We start from the raw sequence: 21,412 nt of genomic DNA, 5'->3' as shown, positions 1-21,412 counted from the left end.
AGCAGTGTAAAACTCGGCAGCTGCTGCATAATCACGCAGCTGCCTTGGTCCCTTTTTCATCTTGAAGTTCCCTGTGTGTTGGAATGATCTGTTTCTGAGCATGTCTGGAGCAGCCTGGCTTTGACAGCAATGGACAGATCAGCACTGGAATCCATGAATGAAGGTGTTTACCTCTCCATGCCAAGGGCATTTGCTGAGCAATATAATCAGACAGACAGAGAGATAGGGAGTTACATGTACCTACTCCCCCACACACAGCTATACAATACACCCCAGAAAGATCACATATCTTAAGAAATGCCAGATCTTCACTTAGAACACAACAGGAAATGGAACACTTCTGCTTACTTTATACACTAACCTCACAAGCAGGATAATCAGATTCAGCCCTGTACTGTCTCCAAAGAAATTTAAGCCAAGATCTCTCACGTTCAGGGCTCTAACCACCTTGCAATAATCTATTTTAGATATGAGTTTCCTCATCTGAGTCAGAATGAACCAAAAAAATTCATAATGAATTGCGAAGAAAGATGAGACAATATGCGTTCCCAAAGGAGCTCAGCATCCTTATGCACTCTTTCATCTAAAACAAAAGGTTCTTTCCTCTGGCTTCTTAATAATTTCTGTGTCTTGTCTTAGAAACAGGTTTTGTTGCTGGCAAAATCCAGCTGTCACTTAATAATGAATGTGTGGCTTTCCTGCAAACCCTGTTTCCAAAAATCTGTTTCCAGCAAAAGAAGAAATATTACTTGCTCCTCACCATCCTCTTTAATGGGACATCAAACCTTCCCCTTCCTGCTCACCTCATCAAGGGTGAATACTAGATTTTAAACCAGACCAGTAATATATTAGAATAGGTAAGCACAGGCAGGCACCTCCCTCACTCATTTTCCTAAAGCCAAAAGAAAAACAATAACATTATATTTACATGAATATAAAGGGGAAAACTGAAGAGTGCAGGAGTGCCTGTAGTAACAGTATCTCTTCCACTGTTGAAAGTATGTATATAACAGGAACAGTGCTAAATACAGCTACACAGGTTTTCAGCAAAAAATGAAAGCATTTTTTCACAGTATGTGAATGAAGCTACATCACACAGATGGCTCAGCCTGTTTGCACAAAGACTTTCAAGCTCTAACCCACAGAAGTAATTTCTTACTTTCTTTATGAGGCTTTTTGGAACCATTGAGACCACAACCTGCGTACTGCATCACAGCTTTTCCATTTTGCCCCTCTACTTTGAAGACTTTGTGTTCTCTGTTCCTCAGCCTGTTTATCCCTGGTGATGCTGCATCAAAGACCATAATGGTGCTGATTTAGCCACTTCATTTTCAGCAGCTTTCCATGGAAGGATCTTGTAACACTACACTTCTGAGACAAGAAAAAGGCCCTTTAAACTATTTAAAGCTGTGGTCCATAATTTAGAAGTTAAACAGTGTGGAATTCTTCACTCAGAGCTGTCAAAAGGAAGCCAACATCATGACCTCCATGGTGGTCATCTATTAATTTGGGCTTAGAAGGAGCAGCACAAAAGTGGCAAGCTGAGATGCAGACTGCTACAAAAAGTTACAAAGTGCTTTATTTGGGGTTTTTTTTCTGTCCTCCCCCCTGCCTTGGAAATCAAAGATAACAAAAAGGCAAGAGGTGTGTAAATCCTTTCTTTCTTTTTTGCATTTTGATTTTGCTGGCAGTTTGTTTTTCAGTAGCGCCAGTAAAAGCCTGTACATTACAAATACCACAGTAGAGAGGCAGTGTAACTAGTATAAACCATGAAATGACTGGAGGACAAACAGAACACAGGAAATCATTGTCCATAGCTTTAAACTATACCCAGCTTCTTTGGGTTTGGTTTCCATGACCATTGTGCTTATGACATGTTCTATGTGCTGGGATTTCTAGAGGAATCCTAATCTTTTTATCAAACTCCTGGCCACCCTTGACCTCCCACACTCCACCTGCTCTCCTTTCTGCTAAATAGTCCCCTTAACAAGAAAACCAGTAAGAACAATTCATTTTCAATTTCTTTTCTTTCAATTCCTTTTAATGAAAGCAGCTCAAAGTGAACTGAAAAACTTTAGTACTTGTCAGACTTCTCAGATCATAGCCATTTTTCTCAGTAATGTAAGTGGAAAAGAAGGAATGAAAGGCTGCACTCAGGGCAGGCTCTAGCCTCGGTCTGTTGTCACTTTTCCCTTCTGCTCTATTATAACAAGCATGATTTTTGGAGGACCCATACCTGATTTCCTAGAGATTCAAGTGTGTATAAGAAGGGAAAAAGACCCCTTGTAAGAAGAAAGGCAACGTTTCTCATAATAAAGGGAATATAATAACCATGAAAGGACCTATACATTAATAATAAAATGACTGACAAAAATAGAGTATTTCCTCAGCACTCACAAATTGCCATGGCTTCATCGCTATTGAGTGGTCTAAATAGTACCTGCTATCAATCTACTCCAACACACAGAGCTTCCACAGAGGAATAAGAAAAATCTAAAAAGGTAATAGTAGTTATTTAGCACTTTAAAGACCAAAAATCAACTGGAAGAAGAATTCAGTTAATATTGCACTTTACCAGGAAAAAAACAAGTTTGAGGCTCTTCCATCAAAGCCAGCTGAAATATTTTGACTGCCTTGAAACAGATAACCTCATACAGTCACATAAGCTTCTGTGTAGTTGGATGTTTTTAATCTTTCATGTGTTAACCCATTATACATTAATTGAAGTACTCAAGTACTCAAGAATCAATCCAAAAGCATCCTCTGCAGCCTGTCAGCACTGAAAGCTGACTTGACTTAGCAGTGAGGCTCTTGATGATTCACCTCGTGGTGCTGGCCCTCTGCTTGTTGAAATGTAGTCTATTTCTTTGAATAGTGTTGGTAGTAAATATTGAAAAATATCTCAGCTGGCTAGAAAAGTAGAAGAAAAACAAAAGTTTATCTTTCCCAACATACTGTATTTTTCTGACCCGAGAATATTTTAGCTACCCGCACATGTTATAAACGAGACACTTCCAACTTTAAAGCTGCTGGAAACTGAAGAGCTGAAGAAAAAAACAAGAGCAAAAAAACCCCCAACAAAACAACCAAAAATCCATCCCTTAGATGAGCAACTCGTCTAAGATATGACACAATTGTCCAGCACTTTCAGTTGGAAGGGACCCTGAAGATGTGTGCATTTTTCCAAACACAGTCATCATGGAAAACTCTGTCAATTTTTCTGTATTTCTACACTTAAAGCTGGATCTCCCTGGAGCATCTTCCCCTGGGAAAACCTACTCCCACCTCAAGGAGAAATTAAACAGACAGTCTTTTTGAAGTAAAAGAACAATTTTCTCTGAGAATCAAAACTCTGCCTAGCTTGATTTCTCACCTCTGACTAGCTGCGTATTCTTAGGGTAAGATATTAAAGATTGTGTGTGCACTTCTGATATAACCTTCAACTTTAGTATTCAGAGCTAGAGGATGCACCTAGATCATCATGATTAGTAATCAAATAGAGCAATATCCTGCTCCAAAATATTGCAGTCAGCTGTAACAAGGAGTATGGCATTCTTTAAGAGCTATACCAGCTTAATTCAGTGGAGTTAGAACATGCCTTTTTTGGCCAAGTGCTCTTTAGTTCATACCTGCTTTTTCCATAAATCAATAACTTTATGCAGGAGTTCATCATCTTCGCTTGGTCCTGGACTGGTGATCAAAAAATCTATGTCATGTCCAATATTCTTACCCCTAGAAGGAATAAATAACAAGGACATTAAAAGAGTTAAGTTCCTGTTGAATTTTGCTGTTTCAAAGAGAGTATTTTTGCTGCATCATAAGAAAAGTTTGCAGAATAAAGTGATAGCAATGTTGCTTCAAACATAACCAAAATGGAATCTTTTATTTCTATTATGGGGTCTATTAGTGTTCTTTATAAAATAATAATTACAAGTTTTTGATCTATGTCCTCTGTTTTTCAACTAGATAATACAGATCCATTTGCAGATGTTAAATCTCTTTCTTTCTTCCCCTCAAGTCACGGAAAGGAAGATTTTAGTCATCTTTGGATTTAAAAAAAAAAGCATACTCAAAATACAATGTTACATATTATAAACCCAGTGCAGTAACAGCAGATAAACTTGCCAATCAAACTACCACAGATTTAAATATTCTTCCTTGTTTTTGATGCACATTTTAATGTACAAAACTGTGATTATGAACATTTATTGTTTCTTTTAACAGCAGATATAAATTCTTTTACTATTTTGCATTTCTTTTAAACATAACAATGCTTTTTACAGAGCTTAATGTGACTAAAGCTTGTTCATTACATGCACTAAGAATTTCATAATTAAATCTGTGTGCACAGAATTTAATTGCAAATGTTCTTAATGAAAAATTAAGTCATAACCTCTTGTTTTTCTCTGTTTAAGTCTAAGTATTCAGCTTGTCTTTCATCTGCTTTCCAAAGGTGTTAAACTGAAATCTGATTAAGACTTGGCTATCATTGGAAAACAAGCAAAAGCATGTTATTGAATGTTTCCCTTCAGAATTATAAAATGCTTGAAAGCACATGAAAAATTATCTCACAGTGCAATTCATCTGAGTATTGCAGAACCAATACAAGGTTTTAATTTTGAACTTGGTAGTACAACAGGAACTGCACACACATTTACTGAGTGCAATCACTCCAGCCTAAGGAGAAATGAGCAGAGGAGAGAAGAGATTTCTGCAATGAGAATAACTCTTCTTTATGCAGTTGGTGGAGTAAGAACCCAAAATCTGGAGTAGTGACTCTTATGTGTAGCACATCTCCAAATGTTTCTCACGTGTTTATGGGAAAAGTCTGCTCTTGCTGATGCTCACAAGGGTACTTGATGTTATTGCTCAGCAGGGCTTCAGTCAACACTGTCAAGAATTCAGAGAACTTGTGAACTGCTATTCAAGTAATGAAAATAGAACTGTGACACCCAAAAAATCTTTTTTAAAATTTTTTTAATAAATTATTTTCTAAATCATTTATTCTCTTAAAATAATACCTAAAACTGAACCTGGTTTCCTAAACAGGGACATTTGTAGGAACAGAACTGATAGGCAGACTGTCAACTGCCATTTGTGTGACAGGAAGCCATCTAACTGATGGATAGTTGAGCAGCATTAGCACAAAGTTGTAAGGAGATGAAAGTCTGGGGTTTGCATTTGACAGGCAATCATACTCACTATAATGCAACTATTGTGCTGTGTCTGCAGCAAAGTCGAAATTGCTTAAACAGGTAGAAATCATTTCAAAGAGGTTTCAAACAAAGCATCAGTCTAGGCTTAGAAACTGAACAGCAATTCAAAGTCAAGAAGTTAGAAAATATTTAGTATTCCATGTAACATTGAGTTATTTTGTAGGATGCCATTCATTATCTCTAAAATTACAATAATAATGCAAAGCTCTTACATAGCACTTTTTACTAACATGTCTCAAAATATTTTTTCAAAGGGAACGAATTTACTATTCCTATCTTAGAGATGCAGAGTGGCATAAGAATATTTGATTTCTTTAAAAAATAATTTTAAGCAAAGGAAGAAATTGGAAGCTGATGGAATTAGGAGCTGATTCCCCATGCTTCCTCATCATCTACATATTTTAGGTTAACATCATCTACAAAATCCTACATCAATCAAGCCATAAAATGACAGCAAATCCAAGGTGCTTCATTTGCTCTCTATTTCCCAAGACAGAGAGCATTTATTGAAATGCTCTCAGCGGCTTTTTTTTGTGAGTTCAGCTTCCTGAAGCTTTGAACAGGAAAATATTCAAGTTTTGGATTTCCTATTCAGAATCCACTTCCATATTTTTCTTCTCTTCATATTAAAACCTAAATCTTCACTTGGCTATAAGAATCCAGCACCTTAAAGAATGGAAATTGGAGCTTACCTTTTGTTCTAATAATTTATTCTAGCCCGGAGACAAAAAAAGACAGTCCACTATTAATTAACTGCGTTCAATTCTTGGCTGACTAAACTTGTATAAAGCTGGTAAATGTTTCTTAGCAGTCAATAAACTACCTTTAAGGTTGTTGGAATTATCTTTCTCGCTGTTATTAGATTCCAAGTCATCAACTGTAACTATCATTATGACTAAAACATAAAGATATGAATGTAGGGGAAAGGATAATCATATTGTCCTAATCTACAATGGCAGCATCTGCATTATTAGACATTTAATAGTTGTATGTGTGCAGAATATTTTGAGATACTGGAATAGTACATAATGGCAAAGCCACATCAATGGTGATTCTGATAAAATTATTTTAGCTGAGGAGAGATGGACTAACAATTCCCTACTACTCACAAAACTTCATTATTGGATGAAAAAAATGACTTCTGACTTTAAAACCTTAAACACTGTACTAGATTTGTCTTTGGGTTGCTTTGGCTATTTGGTAATGGGTTCCTGCAGCGTTTTGCTTAACAGACCATATTTTCCTGCTTTCAGAGATTCACACTTCATTAGAGTGAGATTAGAATAGTTTTTGCAAATCCTTCTCAATCTCTTACTTCACTTTTGTGTGAAAACAGTTCTCCAGTTAAGTGATTTGCCTCAGGTCTGTCCTTGTCAGCTAAATAACAATTTGCCTGACTTTGGAATAAAAATGGAAAGCCAACTAGGAATTTTGGACCAGGAATCCAACTTAGTACCATGCTTTCCAGAGCAGTCTAAAATACCATTTCTTCACAGCTGCCAGATTGTGTAATTCAATTGTTTCTCAAAACCATCTTAGGAAGGGCACCTCAAAACTCTTTGTGAAGGTTGTCACTTAATATTCAGAAGAAAAAGATTTTCACTAGCTGCTCTGAAAGGCCATCAGAGATGACTGTCTCCCACTGGTTCTGCAGTCTCAGAATCTGGACTGGAGACAAGCTGGACAACTATCCAACTATCTCTCCAAAAACACAGACGGAAAATTTCCAAATAATTTTTTGGAGTTTGTTGTTGTTTTGGTTTCAGGGGATTTTTATGTATTGTAACAGTCACAGTATAACCTGATTACATTTACTTAAGCAAATACTATCTATTCCTTAATCAGAGAAAATTCTTGTTTGCATGATAGAATTAAAAGTGTTGAACTAATTCCCATGTATGTTAAAACCTTCAGCGTTCTGAACTTTACACATGAGAACACTGCCACAGGTAATCAGAAACATTAATCGTTTGCACAAAGTCAAGCACATGTACTTAAGAATCTGGTAGATTGACAAGTAACAGGTGCTTACTTACATTGTCTGATCCACTAAAATAAACACTAAAGAAGAATAAATTTGGTGGGATTCCTGGAACTTGGCAAATTAATTTAATATAATTAATTACATGATAAATCTTCAAATCATACACTCACTTAACGGCAAAAAATATAGCACAATGAAGCGGGTGCAAATAATGGCAAATGTAAACAGATTTGGCATAGTCATTTCAAGCTTCTTTCTATGTGACTGAACTTTTTATTCCTGTCAAAATTGTGGAAAATTGTGGAGGAAGGCATGAACTCTCAAATACTGGGCATTGGGTAATGTTCCAAGCTATGTTGTTTGATGAAACAGGATTGTACTTTCTAAAATAGTATATTTATGATAATACTCAGATGCTAATCAATATTTTAGTCATGACATTTGAAGCCTATACAATGAAAAAGAAAAAACCTGTAACTGAAATCTGTTATGGAGAGCGATTGCTATCAGGAATGTAGCCAATATTCACCACAAAACTGGAAAGATTTTTTTACTTATCTCTTTCCTGAGCATTTTATTGTATAGTTGTATTTTGATAGAGAAAGCTGGGAAATTCAGTAAAAGTAACCTCAGACCAGTACTACATGGAGTAGGCCTTAGACAGCATGTGGAGAGCCTGCACAGAATACCAGAGGATTTAACCCTCCCTTCCTTCCAGAGAGCTCAGACTAAAAGCAATCCTGCTGAAACTCATTTGTATAACAAGCTGGATCTTAGCTAAGATGTTGGAAGTTGATATAAAAAAAAAGACAAGCCATTTATTTGTTGAAAGAAATATGGGAATTCATTATAAGTTAAATTAAGCATCATCTTCTCAGCATTCTTCTTTGGGGAAAGGGAGGGAGGACAGCTTCTAGACAGAAATCCCTAGTGATTTGAAAATATGTGAGGACATTTGAAGATTTTCTTGAATATAGATGACTGATATGCATAAACATAAGAAGAACAAGATGCAATTGCTGAAGTGGTGATTGTGTGGCAATGGAAAAGGAATTAAATGTTGCAGAAGGTTACACATAGCTGAAGAAATGAAAATACTCTGATATAGCACAATGAGCTTTTGTTTGAACAGTGAAGAGAACCCTTGAATAAGTAGCAGAATCATTTTTTTTAGAAACAGCAAACAAATAATTTGTAAGTACCATAAAATGCATGTTCTGAGGGAGAACCGTAGTAGCCTCAGTGTGCATGCCAGTAAAACATGCAATTACAGCTCTAATGGAACATGCACACGTGTGTTCACATGGTGCAAACATTTCTTTCTGTCTGTTCTGATATCAATGCCATATTTTTACTCTATCATCTGTGCTGGGTCTCAATTAACTCCCACTGTAACAACAACATAGAATTATTGTTTGACATCAGTTGAATTTGACCAAACAGAACTGGCACAAGAATTCTGTCTAATAACTGCAGTCCTGATTAATTTGCTTCTACAACCTATCTCCAACCAACATGTGCCTTTCAGGAAAAGGGAGATACATTTATATTCCAAATCCCAGGTAGTCTGCATGCCCGTGGATTTGCTTATTAAGCAGTCTTTGCTGAGATGTCGAAGAGGGGACAGACAATTTCTTACAGCCAGATACTAAAATAATTCAGAGTTACTGTCAGTCAAACTATGAAGAACTACATATTTTCTTTGTATAAACCCCTTATAAAGAGAAAAAACATTCTTTAAGCTTGAAGTACTGGAGTGTGACAGTGCTACAACTATTTCACAGCAAGTAAAATCCTGCGTGTTTGACAAAAGAAGAATTCTACCAATTGCAAAATAGTTACAGGATAATTCTTGGCTCTGATACCACAGATTTTCAAAACCTTGTGTCCCATCTTCACATATAAATTACTAGTGTTTTAATAAAATAGAAAAGTAGTGGTCTACAAAGTAGATCAATAAGTACAATTCCCTGAATATTTTGCCAAAAGAGAATTTACTGAATCCAGAATTTAATCACAAGTTTATTATTCCAGAACATTTTCCTCCCTAACCTTTTTTAAGGTCTGAAATCTAGACCCAGAATAAATGGCTTTATTGACTCACAAGGACCATTGCTACTTATGCCTTTGCTGCTTATACAATTAGTACACTGACAAGAAATTTGCAGAGTCAGATCTGGGCAAGGGTTTCTGAAACACCGATTTCATGCTGAAGTAGTTTGTTAAATGGAAGAAATTACTATGTTTGCAACATAGTTGCTTCATTTGCAACAGGAACTGGGTAATAGTTAAAAGAAGTTAGAAAGTTATTTTGTTTGTGGCAGAAAGTGTCTCCCAAGACAAGAAAATGCTGTAACATTTATTTGAAGTTATTTCCTCAGCAACTCTCAATTACATATTCTGACAAATAGAAGTTCTGACAAATTCTGACTGTAGAGAGTATCAACAGTCTAAGGAGCAGCACAATACTGCACCAGCCCATTGCCAGCATAAATGACCAGCTAAGCTCTGTACACCACATGTAAGCTGTTCTTCAAATCACTTCCAGCTTTATCTCAGGAGCTTTCCTTAATATTCAGGTCAGCTCCACATTTCCAAAACAACATTTGGATTCAACAGTGCCCATGCCATGGTAGTTCACATACATATAGACTAGGCAGCAAGAAAATAAATGCTCACTGAAGTGCAAAAGCAGCTCAACCAAAGTTAACAATCAAAAACAGACACTCAGAAAGCAGAGACAGCAGAATACAAAATGTAAGTGCTGGCAAGCCTGACTCACATCGTGCAGTGCCCACTTTGGCAGCCAAGGGAGAGGGGAAGAGGGAACATTCAGTCAGAATAAACCAGGGGCTCTCAAACATGCCAAACTCCAGCACCAGCTTCATTTGTCCTGGGTGCTTCATCTCCACCTTAAACATGACAAAGATGTAAAATCAATGAGGATGCCTAAAGCAAGATGCTATTTTAGAGTTCATCAAATTAGACAGAAGGTTCAGCTATACTATTTATCTATGATTCCCTAGGTTAGCAGTTTTAAGAGTCATACATCACTCTTATTCCAGAATTAAAACTTGGGAAAGCCTTCCAGTGCAGGACAGGGTAGTAAATAGGAAGAAAAATCTGTAGAGATTACCAGGTTACTTGATGCAAAAAACTAATGACAAGCACTAGATGACAATTTTGAGCATAGTCACTAAAAATAATAACCAGGATTCCTCCCCATCTTAACACTGCAAGTATCTATACCCTGATTTCAGTGAATGCCAACAGTCAGAACCTGCTTTTCAGAAATAAAGTAACACTCCTGAAGTAATGAGGAAAACAGTAAACCAAGATCTGATCAGGGCTCTGTAGAAGACAGATATGGGTTGGGCTTCTTCAGACACACTCTGCTCTCCTGGTTGTTATTTGAATTAGATCCTACTTGCCTTTGAAGGCAAGTCAACTAGTTTGACACTACTGGTTGCCAGTGAATGTCAAAATGAATTCTCTTCTTTCTAATGCCACATAGGTGGTAAGGTACAAAAAAATCACCTGTGGAGATGAAAAGTGCCAGTGTGGGAAGATACTTGTGCTAACATTTTATAGCTAGACACTGAGTTGAAGGCCCAGCCTTTTGGTCACCCTACTGCACTTGGTTTGTACCAGCTGATAAAAACTTGGGGTTAATTATTGCCAGAATTCTAAATCCAAACTGACTGAGAGTTTTTATTCTATATCAAAGGAGATGCTGGAATTCCTTGAGGGTTAATTGTTCCCTGATTGTACATTACAGTGCTCTTCTGGGCTATAGTTAATATCTGTAAGATGGTTTAATAGGATGCTAAATAATGTCTAAAATAGCAATAATATAATTAAATGGACTGAAATAAATTCTGCCACTAGCAAAGACAATTAAAATTAAAAGTGATATAATGATATATTTAACTGAAAAGATACCATACAGTTATGAGAACCACCCTGATTCATTTTGAGAGAATTTGTAGGTAAAAAAAAATTGCTGTCATAACTTCGTCTGCAGAATTACTTTTCCCACTAATTTAAGAATAGAATTATTTAGGTTATACTGTCTCTGAAAGAAAAACATAGTGAAAACAGAGAACTGTTCCCCTGGGCAGCTATAAATCAGGCTTCTGCAAAGGTTTGAATTGCTAAAGGCGGTGTACAGCAGCTCCTTCACCCAGCCAAGTAATTCAACATAAACCCAGCTGAACTATGTAAAGTATTTAGCAAAGATTCACAGGTATCTTCTCTGGAAAAAGTGCTTGAGGGTGGACACTTCATTAAAATGCTAGTTTTCCTGCCCAGTGTAACAGTAATTCTAATTCACTGGAGGCAGAACCCATTTTCCATGGCTGTGGAATGTATTTATTGTATTTCTGAAGTTAATCCAACTCTGCAATGAAGCAGCATTGGGAAAAATCTTTTCCCTTTAGGATCAGAAACCTTACTAAACAGCATAGGGGAACACAGCTTTAATAGAGGATACACAAAACAAACATTTTTGGTTTCTCATTTATTCAGCAGGATATTGCTGGTATTGTGAATCAGTTGCTTCTGTTCAAGAAATCTTTTAGGGAATGACCAAACAATGCAGAGAAGTAATTACTTAAAAGATCTTCTTGTATCAGGAGAAAGGAGCATTACCCACTGCAGCAGAAGGGATCACATCACTGGTTATTTCTCCAAGTTTTGTTCTGAGGGTAAAAATCACTGAAGTGAAGAGAACCAGTGAAAAACCTGTGCAAAAGCACTTAAATTTACTTGAAACATAATTTCACCCTCAGTGACTGCATTGCCTCAAAAAAAGGGAGTAATGCATGGCACTCACCTCATCTCATTAAATGCACTTTCAAAGACCAAAGTATGTCATGCTATGCTTGACTGTGTCTTTTATGACCCAAAAAAAAACTTATACATTTCTCAGAGTACAAGACACTTGGGTACTCCTCTTCATGTCATGATAAGTTTTGATTTAACAGATATTTAATTTAATGCAATGAAAGGAAAACAGTTATTCAGCTGAGGAATTTAATGACCAGTGTAACTAAACTTAGAGCTATTCACTGATCTCAGAAATCTCTCGAAGATTATTTGCATTTTAGTTATTTAATTATTTCAATTATTTAATGTGTTAAACATATTCTATGCAAAGCCCTGAAAATATTTCCCTGCCATGTGAAAACAATGAATGGTGAATTATATATTGTGTGTTATATATTGGCTTGTTTATGCATTACCTTCTATGTACCTTAAGCCAAAGGTTATTTCAAAGAATATTTGGTTTATATGCTGTGTAAGGATTCTCTTATCCACTAACATCTAAGAAAACCATAGTCATGGAACAATATGAAAATCTGAATGGAACTCAAAATTTGAAGAACTGAAAAAAAAATTGATCACAAACAAAAATACTAAAACCAAAGTGATTCACCTATTTTTGTAAGTATTACCTTGAGGATGAACACCTGCTGTTCACATGCTGAAACTACTTCTCTCCAACCTTAACTTCACATTTCTTAAAAACAGAAAAGTAATTTCTGTGAAAAACAGTTGCAAAATTGTGTTTCAACCAAATCTACTGTACACTATTAAAATAATTCATAAAACTGTCTTCCAGCAGTCTGGTTCCTACTAAGACAACAAAACAGGAGAATGGCCAATGTAGGAATTTAGTCAGCTGCTTGTTATTTAGAAAGTGTGTTTCTCTCTAGTGATTGTATCAGTTGCACAGCCTGGGCAGTGCTGTTGTGCTCTGGCTTTCCCAGAGTGGGTCAGGTTGGAGGGGACACCCTTGGATCATCTGGTCCAACCTCCCTGCTCCAGCAGGGTCATCCCAGAGCACTTTGCACAGAATTGCAGCCAGACTGCTCTTGACTATCTCCTGTGAGGGAGACTCCACAGCCTCTCTGGGCAATCTGTTCCAGTGCACAGTCACTCACACAAGTAAGCTCTTCCTCGATGGGAAGAACATATTTGTCTGCCTTCCATGGCATTGATGCCTGAACGTGGCTGTCACCAATTATATCCTGATGCTGAATATTTATCCCTTTTGGCTTGCACACAAGATGACTTTTTTGTTGCTAACAGCTTTAGCCTCTCTGAATCCTCTACTTGGAGTAAATTCACTATTCCACCAAGCAAAACAAAACTATGCTTAAGCTTTGAATCACTGCAAGTGCTGTCTCAATTTCGTATAAATAGCACAACTGTACCTGGAAGCTGGCCATGTAATTTCAAGCTTTAAAGCTTATGAAATGTACCATACCAATCTGTCACAGTTTTATTTAAAGTCATGAAATACATTGCTGAAGTTTTACTTTTACTGTCTTGGAAAATTCTTTAAATTACACTTAATTGCAATCAAGCATGTCAAATGACATCATAGAAGCTTCCTGCATAAACAGATTTTGCCCAGTGCCAATCAATGACAAAAAAGAAAAAACACTTCAACACTGTTTGAAGGAGACAAACAGTCCAAAAGGTATTGATGTGGATTTGGGATCTCATATATCCAGCTGAAATGTGAGGTATGCAGATGGATTTAGTCGTAAAACATCTAATAATGCAGCAGAAAAAATAGAAGGTCAGCTGCATTCAAATTATTTACTGAAATAAGTAAACAAAAGTCTGCATTATTAAATATGAAAGGTGCATATTAAAAAAATGCTTTCACTAAACTACTTGTCATACATTTTTTTAGCAATCAATAAAAAAATTATTTTCCATTTACTAGTTTAGATTTTTTTTTTGTCCAAGACAAAATTGCTTGATTCAGAATTATGTTTCTATTTTACTTACTCAGAATCTCAAAGACATATATAAGCCTACATTTAAGATACAGTATTTTATAAAAGAAGGTAAAAATTATTTTTCTATACTGCTGCTTTAACAAAATTAACAATCAGCTTTATAGCAGCAAATTGTCCTGAAGCTTTCTGGCAGTAGATTGAAAACATGAATTCAAACCCCATCCATTTTAATTCTCTCTAACTAATTCTCTTGAGTGTTTCAAAAGGCTTGTTCCTTTAACATATCCCTTTGTCACAGAAACTTTCATCAAAACATTCTCTTTCATGCGTGTCTACTTCAGCATTTCTAAAAATCAAAACATTCTCTTTAAACAATTTAAAAGACAATATTAATGTTCATGTGAGGAAGGAAACATGATTTTCAGAATGCCTGAATGATATTAAATGTTCAGCCTGGGTTTCACTTACTTGGCAGGGATGGGAAAATCCGTAGAATCAACCTACCATAAAAATAAAGGTTTCTATTTGCCTCCTGCTCAGCTGTTCTGGAAGTTATATAAACATGACAGTTTTTCTATTAAAATTCCTTGAACTGAGAAATAGATTGCTGGCATCCACAGTGGTGGGGGGTGGGGGGGGGTGTGGGGAAGGACAACCAGAAATAAGACATCTCTCAGAAATTCTAACATGAAATAGGATTAACACTTCTGTTTGAGTTGGTGTAATGGCCAAGGAGTACAGGTAATTATTCAAACATCTGGGGTAGTGACAAGACATGAGAAGCCAGATTTTGAATTCTGGCATTTTGGGGCAATATGTCTAATTCTACTTTAGTTGTGATTACTTTAAGATATTTTATCAATCTATTCCACCAAAGGAGATATAATACGACGTAAACATTTGTGTAGTTGCCAGCAGAGAGCTGCAACAGGGTGAGTTTGAGTCTAGCCTTTCTACCAAGTTTTACTCAAGTACTTCTGAAAAAAATATGCACAGTTTAAATTTCAAGCACATGTACAATCTAGATAGATTTAAGAAAATTGCTCACTCAAATGTTTAGGGTGAACTGTAGAATTTTCCCAGGATTGAGCTGACCTTCATATTTTCAATAACTTGCAGTAGTAGTTGCCCCCACTGCAAGTAAGGTAGGTAGGGAATTTTACAGAAGCATAATGCAGAGAAAATGAGATTGTTCCCTTTCAATACTAATTTGGATTGTGTCATTCATCTACTAATTTTGTCTAGGGGAAGAGGACTTCATATAGTGTTCTATATGAAGTCTATCCCTGTTGTATATGAAGTTCTATCCCTAATCTATGGGATATACTTAGAACACCAGCCTTTTACAGAGAAAGAAACTGAAATTCAAAACTTGTCTACTTGGTTTATATGAGGGGTTTGCCAAGATAGCTGTGTGGTGTGAATGTGCACTGTTTGCCAGCAGTTCCCTGCAGCTGAAATAGTTACACCCTTTGGGCCAAAATAGGCTATTCCATTTGAGAAAATCATTTAAACTATACTATCAAAGGAACACTGCATCTCCACAGAGAAAGGCTGCCAATATATTCTACAAGTACAGGCATACCAGAAAAGCCTTTTAAAGCGTGGACAAGCCTGTCATTAAATTTAACTTCTAACTTGAGTAAATCCCTCCATTGTGAAATCGTGTTACCCTCCTTTACAAAGTTTCCTTGCTCTGCTCCAAGATGTGATTCTCCATCAGCCTAAGGAGCTCATGAAGTTGACTTAGTCGATTTAATTCCAGATTGAAAACTTCCCTGATTATTACTAACCAACTTCCTTAATTCCCAAACCATGACAAGGAAATACTCTGTTTGAGAATGTAGCTTCATAGAGTTCTCTCTGTGCCTTTCTTCCTGATCCAGATATAAAGCTCTAGCCATATATTTTCAGAGAGTCTTTCAAAGAACAAGTCATGTCATATTTCTTGTATTCTTGTCCTGACTTCTTTCTGAAAACAATCCTGACTTTTTCAACCTGCACTGCGTTGTGAGCTCAGGTAATGAGACATTTCAAGGGTCTCTTCAATAAAGGAACATATTTTAATATTTAGGTAAAACGTGAAGATGCATTCCCTGGATCACCATTTCTTGCCAGTTCAATTTTTCAAACAATCAGTTGAAAGTGACCTCCTATTTTGTCATGATTCAACTGAAATCAGCATCCAAGCTCCCACCAACCTTACAGTGAGAGCAGAAGGATGGGCTGTTCATGTTTCATTTATAAGATAAGAATGGTGAGGGTCAAATCTACATTGGCTAAGTGTGGGTGTAGTACCATCTATTGTAGTGATACAAATGCATACTATGACAACATCAAGACATTTCATAAATGAAATAAGGATATTAGATCAAATATATAACATCCCTATTGGATATCATATCCAATGACAATGCTGTCACTGAGGTAAACAAATTAGGTGCAACTGGACACATTAACCACTGCAACAGGACCAAATAATCAGGTGTATTTTTTGTGTTTATCCACTAGACCAGTGTCTAGCTGTAACATATGCCAAAATAAAAGGAAAATATTCTGCCATCCTTGATCAGTAGCACAAGATAAAGGATATAAGTTTATTACTTTATGAACTAGCATGAGTTTATAAGTACATATTTGAGAAGTAATCCACAAGGCTTTAATGGGTTTGGGTTTTTGCTTCCCAAGATAGGCCCTAGTGGACTGATAGAACTGCTATGATAGCAGATGATTGTAACCAAGTCTATCAGATTAGATTTTGCTGCTATTTAATGCTGGTTTTTCATTTTTCTAAAAGATTGCTTGCAACATTTCCATCTACCTCTTCCACTGTACAGCAACAATCCATAATATATTCCACCACTTCCAAATGAAAGCAACTAAAAGGACTATTTCTGACTATATCTTTTAATTCATGCCTCTCATACATGATTTATTGTAAACCTTTTTAGTCTTTTCCTGTTATCTGACATGTAGAAAATATCTTGTCTGACTCATATTATAACAAAAAAAAATTTAACCAGCAGCTACCTCCTTGTTATCATGTCACCACACCACTAGCAAGATCACATCACACTTAATTAAAATGTTGCGGCTACTCTTGCTCACAGGGATCTGCAAAATGTATCCCCTAGTTGCAAGGTCACCAATGTTTGCAGCTTTTCTCATGATTATCTGACAGGAAACATCATTCTTAACTTGGGCTGTCAACTATCTTTACAGCAACTATTCTACAATCAACTTTGACTCCTGCTAAAGAGTCGATCAGCAATAAGTAAACTCTGCTATAAATGTCCTGTTTTCAAGCCAGGTTCCTGCGTCTAAAACCATGGAAAAAATTACAGAGTGCAATATGTAGCATAATTAAAACTGATTTTTGATCTCTTGACTCTAAACATCAGGTATTTGCTTCTGCAATCTCTGAACCATGTGGCATCTGAACCTGAAGAACTGTTTTGCACATGGTGAACCACAGAACACTATTGTTTGTCACAGTAACTGCTCACTAAGACAATGCAAATTTCTCAGAACTTCATCTCTGACACAGATGCCCTGAGACACTTACATGTAAAGCATATTAATAGTAAGAAATACACTCAAAAACATTGAGGCATCAGAAACTTCCCAGAGAAAATAACACACATCCAAGACAAAGTGTATAAAACAATTTCTATTTCTGTCCTGAATCCCTTAGGCACAGGCACTGCAGTTCATAGGTAAGATGCTGAAGTACCACTGTGTGCAACAAAACAAGAAATAGACACTTGTTTCCTGGTGCACCTAGATGTGACTAACAGAAAGCTGGCTAAGCATCATTAGCACTATTCTGTCTTGGCACATTAATTAAGCCTCTTAATCATAGCCAAGCCCTATCCTTGGCCTGTTAATGCTACCTTACAGCTGACTCTACTGCTGGGAACTTAGTCTAAGACTGCTGCCAGAATTTTGTTCCAAATACCCTTTATGCAGAGTTCTGATGATTTTCCTTTAGAAAGGATGTCACTTTCTTCTGCATGTCTCTTAGTGCTACAAAGACAATTGTTCTGTCTCTCTTCATTCCATTCCCACCTTAAGTGGCCTCGATTTTGTAAGGCGTCCGCTTCTTAGCAAGTGAACCACAATGGAACTATTTTATAGATAACATGGAAGGAAAAGAACTAACTATCAAACTAGGCATCTCCATCTCATCAAAGCCTTGTATAGCTTTGATTTGACCTCTTGTGCTTTATGTTTCTCTTTTATCTTACTACTTTATCTGAAATCTCCTGTCTTTTTTAAATTTTGCTTCCTCATCTTTCCCTTAGTATATTCCACTATCTTAAAAGTCCTCCTTGTACCTAATGCTCTATAACTCTTAGAAGATTTTTTTTCCTTACCAGCATATATAGTATCATGAATATATTTTATTTTAGAGCTATTTATTTGTGAGACAACTTGCAAGATACTTAGGTGTTCATCCATATATGAAAATACTTTTCAAGTAGTATATTTTAAATATTGTACTTGAACATGCTTCTTGGCCTAAGTATTAAAATGGATCAATTTAAATTCACTGGCTGAGCATTTCAGAACACTCTGCATGGTATTAGCTGAATTCATGTCAAATGTCTAGAAGAGACTCTCCAATTATTGTGACTCTTCAGAGAAGTACTTCAAAATATGATGCCTCCCCATAATAGCCATGTAAAAGGCAAAAAACGCAAACATTTTTTTAAAAAACCCTCACTAACGACTTGAAACATTTGGTTTTGCTACAAATTCTGAGTGATAATTATAGTTGATTGTGTATTTTCTGTCTAATCACTCAATCTATTATTCACAGAGAGGTTTTAGTAGAACTGGCCAAGAAAATGAGTAAAAGTAAAAGGGTTTAGGTGGACAGTTCTGTCTCATTTATTTTCTGTCTCAGAAAATAAATGAGACAGAAATGTTTTAATACAAGTTGTCAATTCAATTTGTTGTCTAAAAGCTCAATCAAAATATTTCTGTTATCTTGCAAAGGCATTGTGATGCTTCACAGAGGTTTCTGTACCTCTATCTCTTCCAGATGCATATAGCCTTGTCTTTAGATGAAATGACACCACATCAATATGAAATTTCTATAACTAGGCTAATCATGAGAGAGAAATTCTAACTAGAAAATTCATTTTGCGAAAGAAAAACACCTTTTGAATTATAGCCCCTACCAGGAAAATAATTACATTTCTGCACAGTTCTTCACTGAGAATTGAACATTTTCACAGAAAAAAAAACAATAGTCATAAATATTTTGGTAGATATGTTAGAAGTAACCCTAAACACAAATGATGATTCACTTCATTCACTAATTTCATTTCTGGGCAGACAGCTGCTCCATAACCCTGTTGGTATGTTTTGGCTTGCAATACCTATTCCCAAACAGCAATATACAAATTCTCCTATCCCCTAGAATTAAAAAGAAAATCCAAACCAAACAAAAAACAACCCAAACATCACTCAAAAGCCACTAAGATAAAATTCCACAAAGAATGAATCAAACCTTCACAGAATTTAGACTGTCTTATGCCTTATGAAGCATACAATAAAATTTAAAACTTAGTGGAAATGACTTATTCATATTCTCCCTTTATCATGTAATATACCTAATATCAGTAGCACAAGAAAGAACAAGTCTGGCAAACTGCTTGAGCCCTATCTTATACACCTCAAATTCATTGCAGCTGATATAACATGACTCTGGTACAAAAAGCCCTACAGTTACCATCACTGAGGTTGCACAAGTTTTTATCATAAAGAACTGCTTGTCCTTCTTTCTACAGAGTTTGAAAAGGAAGCTCTTTCAGTCTATGAATACATCTCTGGACATGTTAATTGTACCAATTATTTGTACAGCTTCCCTTTTAATCCTAAGAGCTTTTATTCCCCCATGCCTTATCATACTAATCTATTTCCAAACTATCAGACCATTCAAAGAGCAACAGTTCAACCCTAATGCAGGAAGCAGGTTTTCCAGCTTATTAAATTATACTGATAAATCAATTTTAGTACATGCTCTCTATCATGCAACCTGCCTCCCTGCCTCAGCCCCAGATTATGTGTTATAATAATACCTGGGGTGGTCAGACTTGATGTGACTTTTTTTTTAATGATGTGCTGTCCTATTCAGACTGTCTCAGCAACAGTGACTGGGTCCTGTGCAAAAAACCTTTTCTGAATTTATTTAATACATATTTTATGCTCACTGAAAATTATGTACTTGTATATTGGAAGAATTGTGTTCAAGGAAGGGCAAAGCATTTCCCCTTCCAAAACACCAGAGCAGTGGTTTTAAAGTCAGACCAGAACTTAGCAATTACATGTTTAATTTCCATAATGCAAATAGTAACCACCACTGCATATGCTAATTGTTCTAAAATTACGAATTAATACTTTTCAGTTAACCTAGCATAATAAGAACCACAGCCATTTTTATTGCTAACCTTTTAAAGTGGGAATGGTCAGTAAAATATGCATTATTAAGTACATTCATTGATAAAGCAGGACTATAAATAATTGTGTCCTACTCCTTTTATAACTTTTCAAAACATTCACTTTGGCAAAACTTGTCCACAAAATTGCGTAAATAATGCAAAATCAGTTTTACATTTTTGGATTTCTAATGGTATATTATCTTTAGGAGTGGCACTGCAGAAGGCACTGCAGTTTGGAGCTGGTGGTGCTGTAATTGGTACTGACAGCTGTCACTGCTCCTTTCCACTTAGGCGGGTCTAATGAGCCAGCCGTCATGAGAGATTGGTGTTTGTTTCAGAGCTGGGGCTTCACATCAGGAGAAAGCAAGTTAGCTGTTAGTTATCATCTGACACTCACACAAGCTACCAAAATGGCAAAACTGAACTCACTGCTGAAATCTACTCTAGCTAATGACAGCACCATTCTCTTGCATTTTGAAAAGCAAAATCACTGGGAAGGAAACCCAGCCAGTGCAAATCACTCAGCCCAGTTTCTGCACATCAGATGCCCCAGATGGCTTTTCTTGGGTCCCACACTGAGCAGCAAACCCAGAAGCCCCTTTCCTCATGCCTGTCCTCATACACAGGGCAGGTTTTATCACAGTGAGTCATCTCTATTACGTAGTGAAGGTCTTGAGACACTCATCCAAAAATGAGAACAAACATCAAACAGAATTATAGAAATGTCAAAGATGCTTTTGAACGAACTATGGTAGATTTCTAACAATTTCTATCACTTTTTGGGTATGTAAAAGGCATACTATGTTGTAAACACTAAATTAAATTAAAACATTTTACATTAGTACAGACTGAAGTAATTTTAAAAACATTGGACATCTACTGCTTAGGTATAACATTATTTGTAAGATGTCAGAATGAATTTCTGAGGGGAATGTGCATTGTTAACTGACTATTCTTCACACCATTTCATAAAATGCTTTTAATGTGTGACTCCTTGTCAAAAAATTT

The 21,412-nt window shown here is 36.3% G+C and overlaps 1 protein-coding gene across 1 annotated transcript in view; it reads right to left on the bottom strand.

Moving 5' to 3' along the window:
• DNTT (DNA nucleotidylexotransferase) overlaps positions 1–21,412 on the bottom strand; it is a gene marked incomplete at both ends in the record, with an annotated part of 76,513 nt that overhangs the window by 23,946 nt on the left and 31,155 nt on the right. Inside the window, one exon of the mRNA XM_084209892.1 lies at positions 3,630–3,732. Within this exon, the coding sequence (XP_084066018.1) occupies positions 3,630–3,732 (103 nt within the window). The remainder of the gene's footprint in view (positions 1–3,629; positions 3,733–21,412) is intronic.

Source organism: Fringilla coelebs (genome assembly GCF_963513975.1).
Source record: "Fringilla coelebs genome assembly, chromosome: 8".
Lineage (NCBI taxonomy): Eukaryota > Metazoa > Chordata > Aves > Passeriformes > Fringillidae > Fringilla > Fringilla coelebs.
Note: the sequence above shows the minus strand (reverse complement) of the source record. Positions and strands in the feature narration are given on the sequence as shown.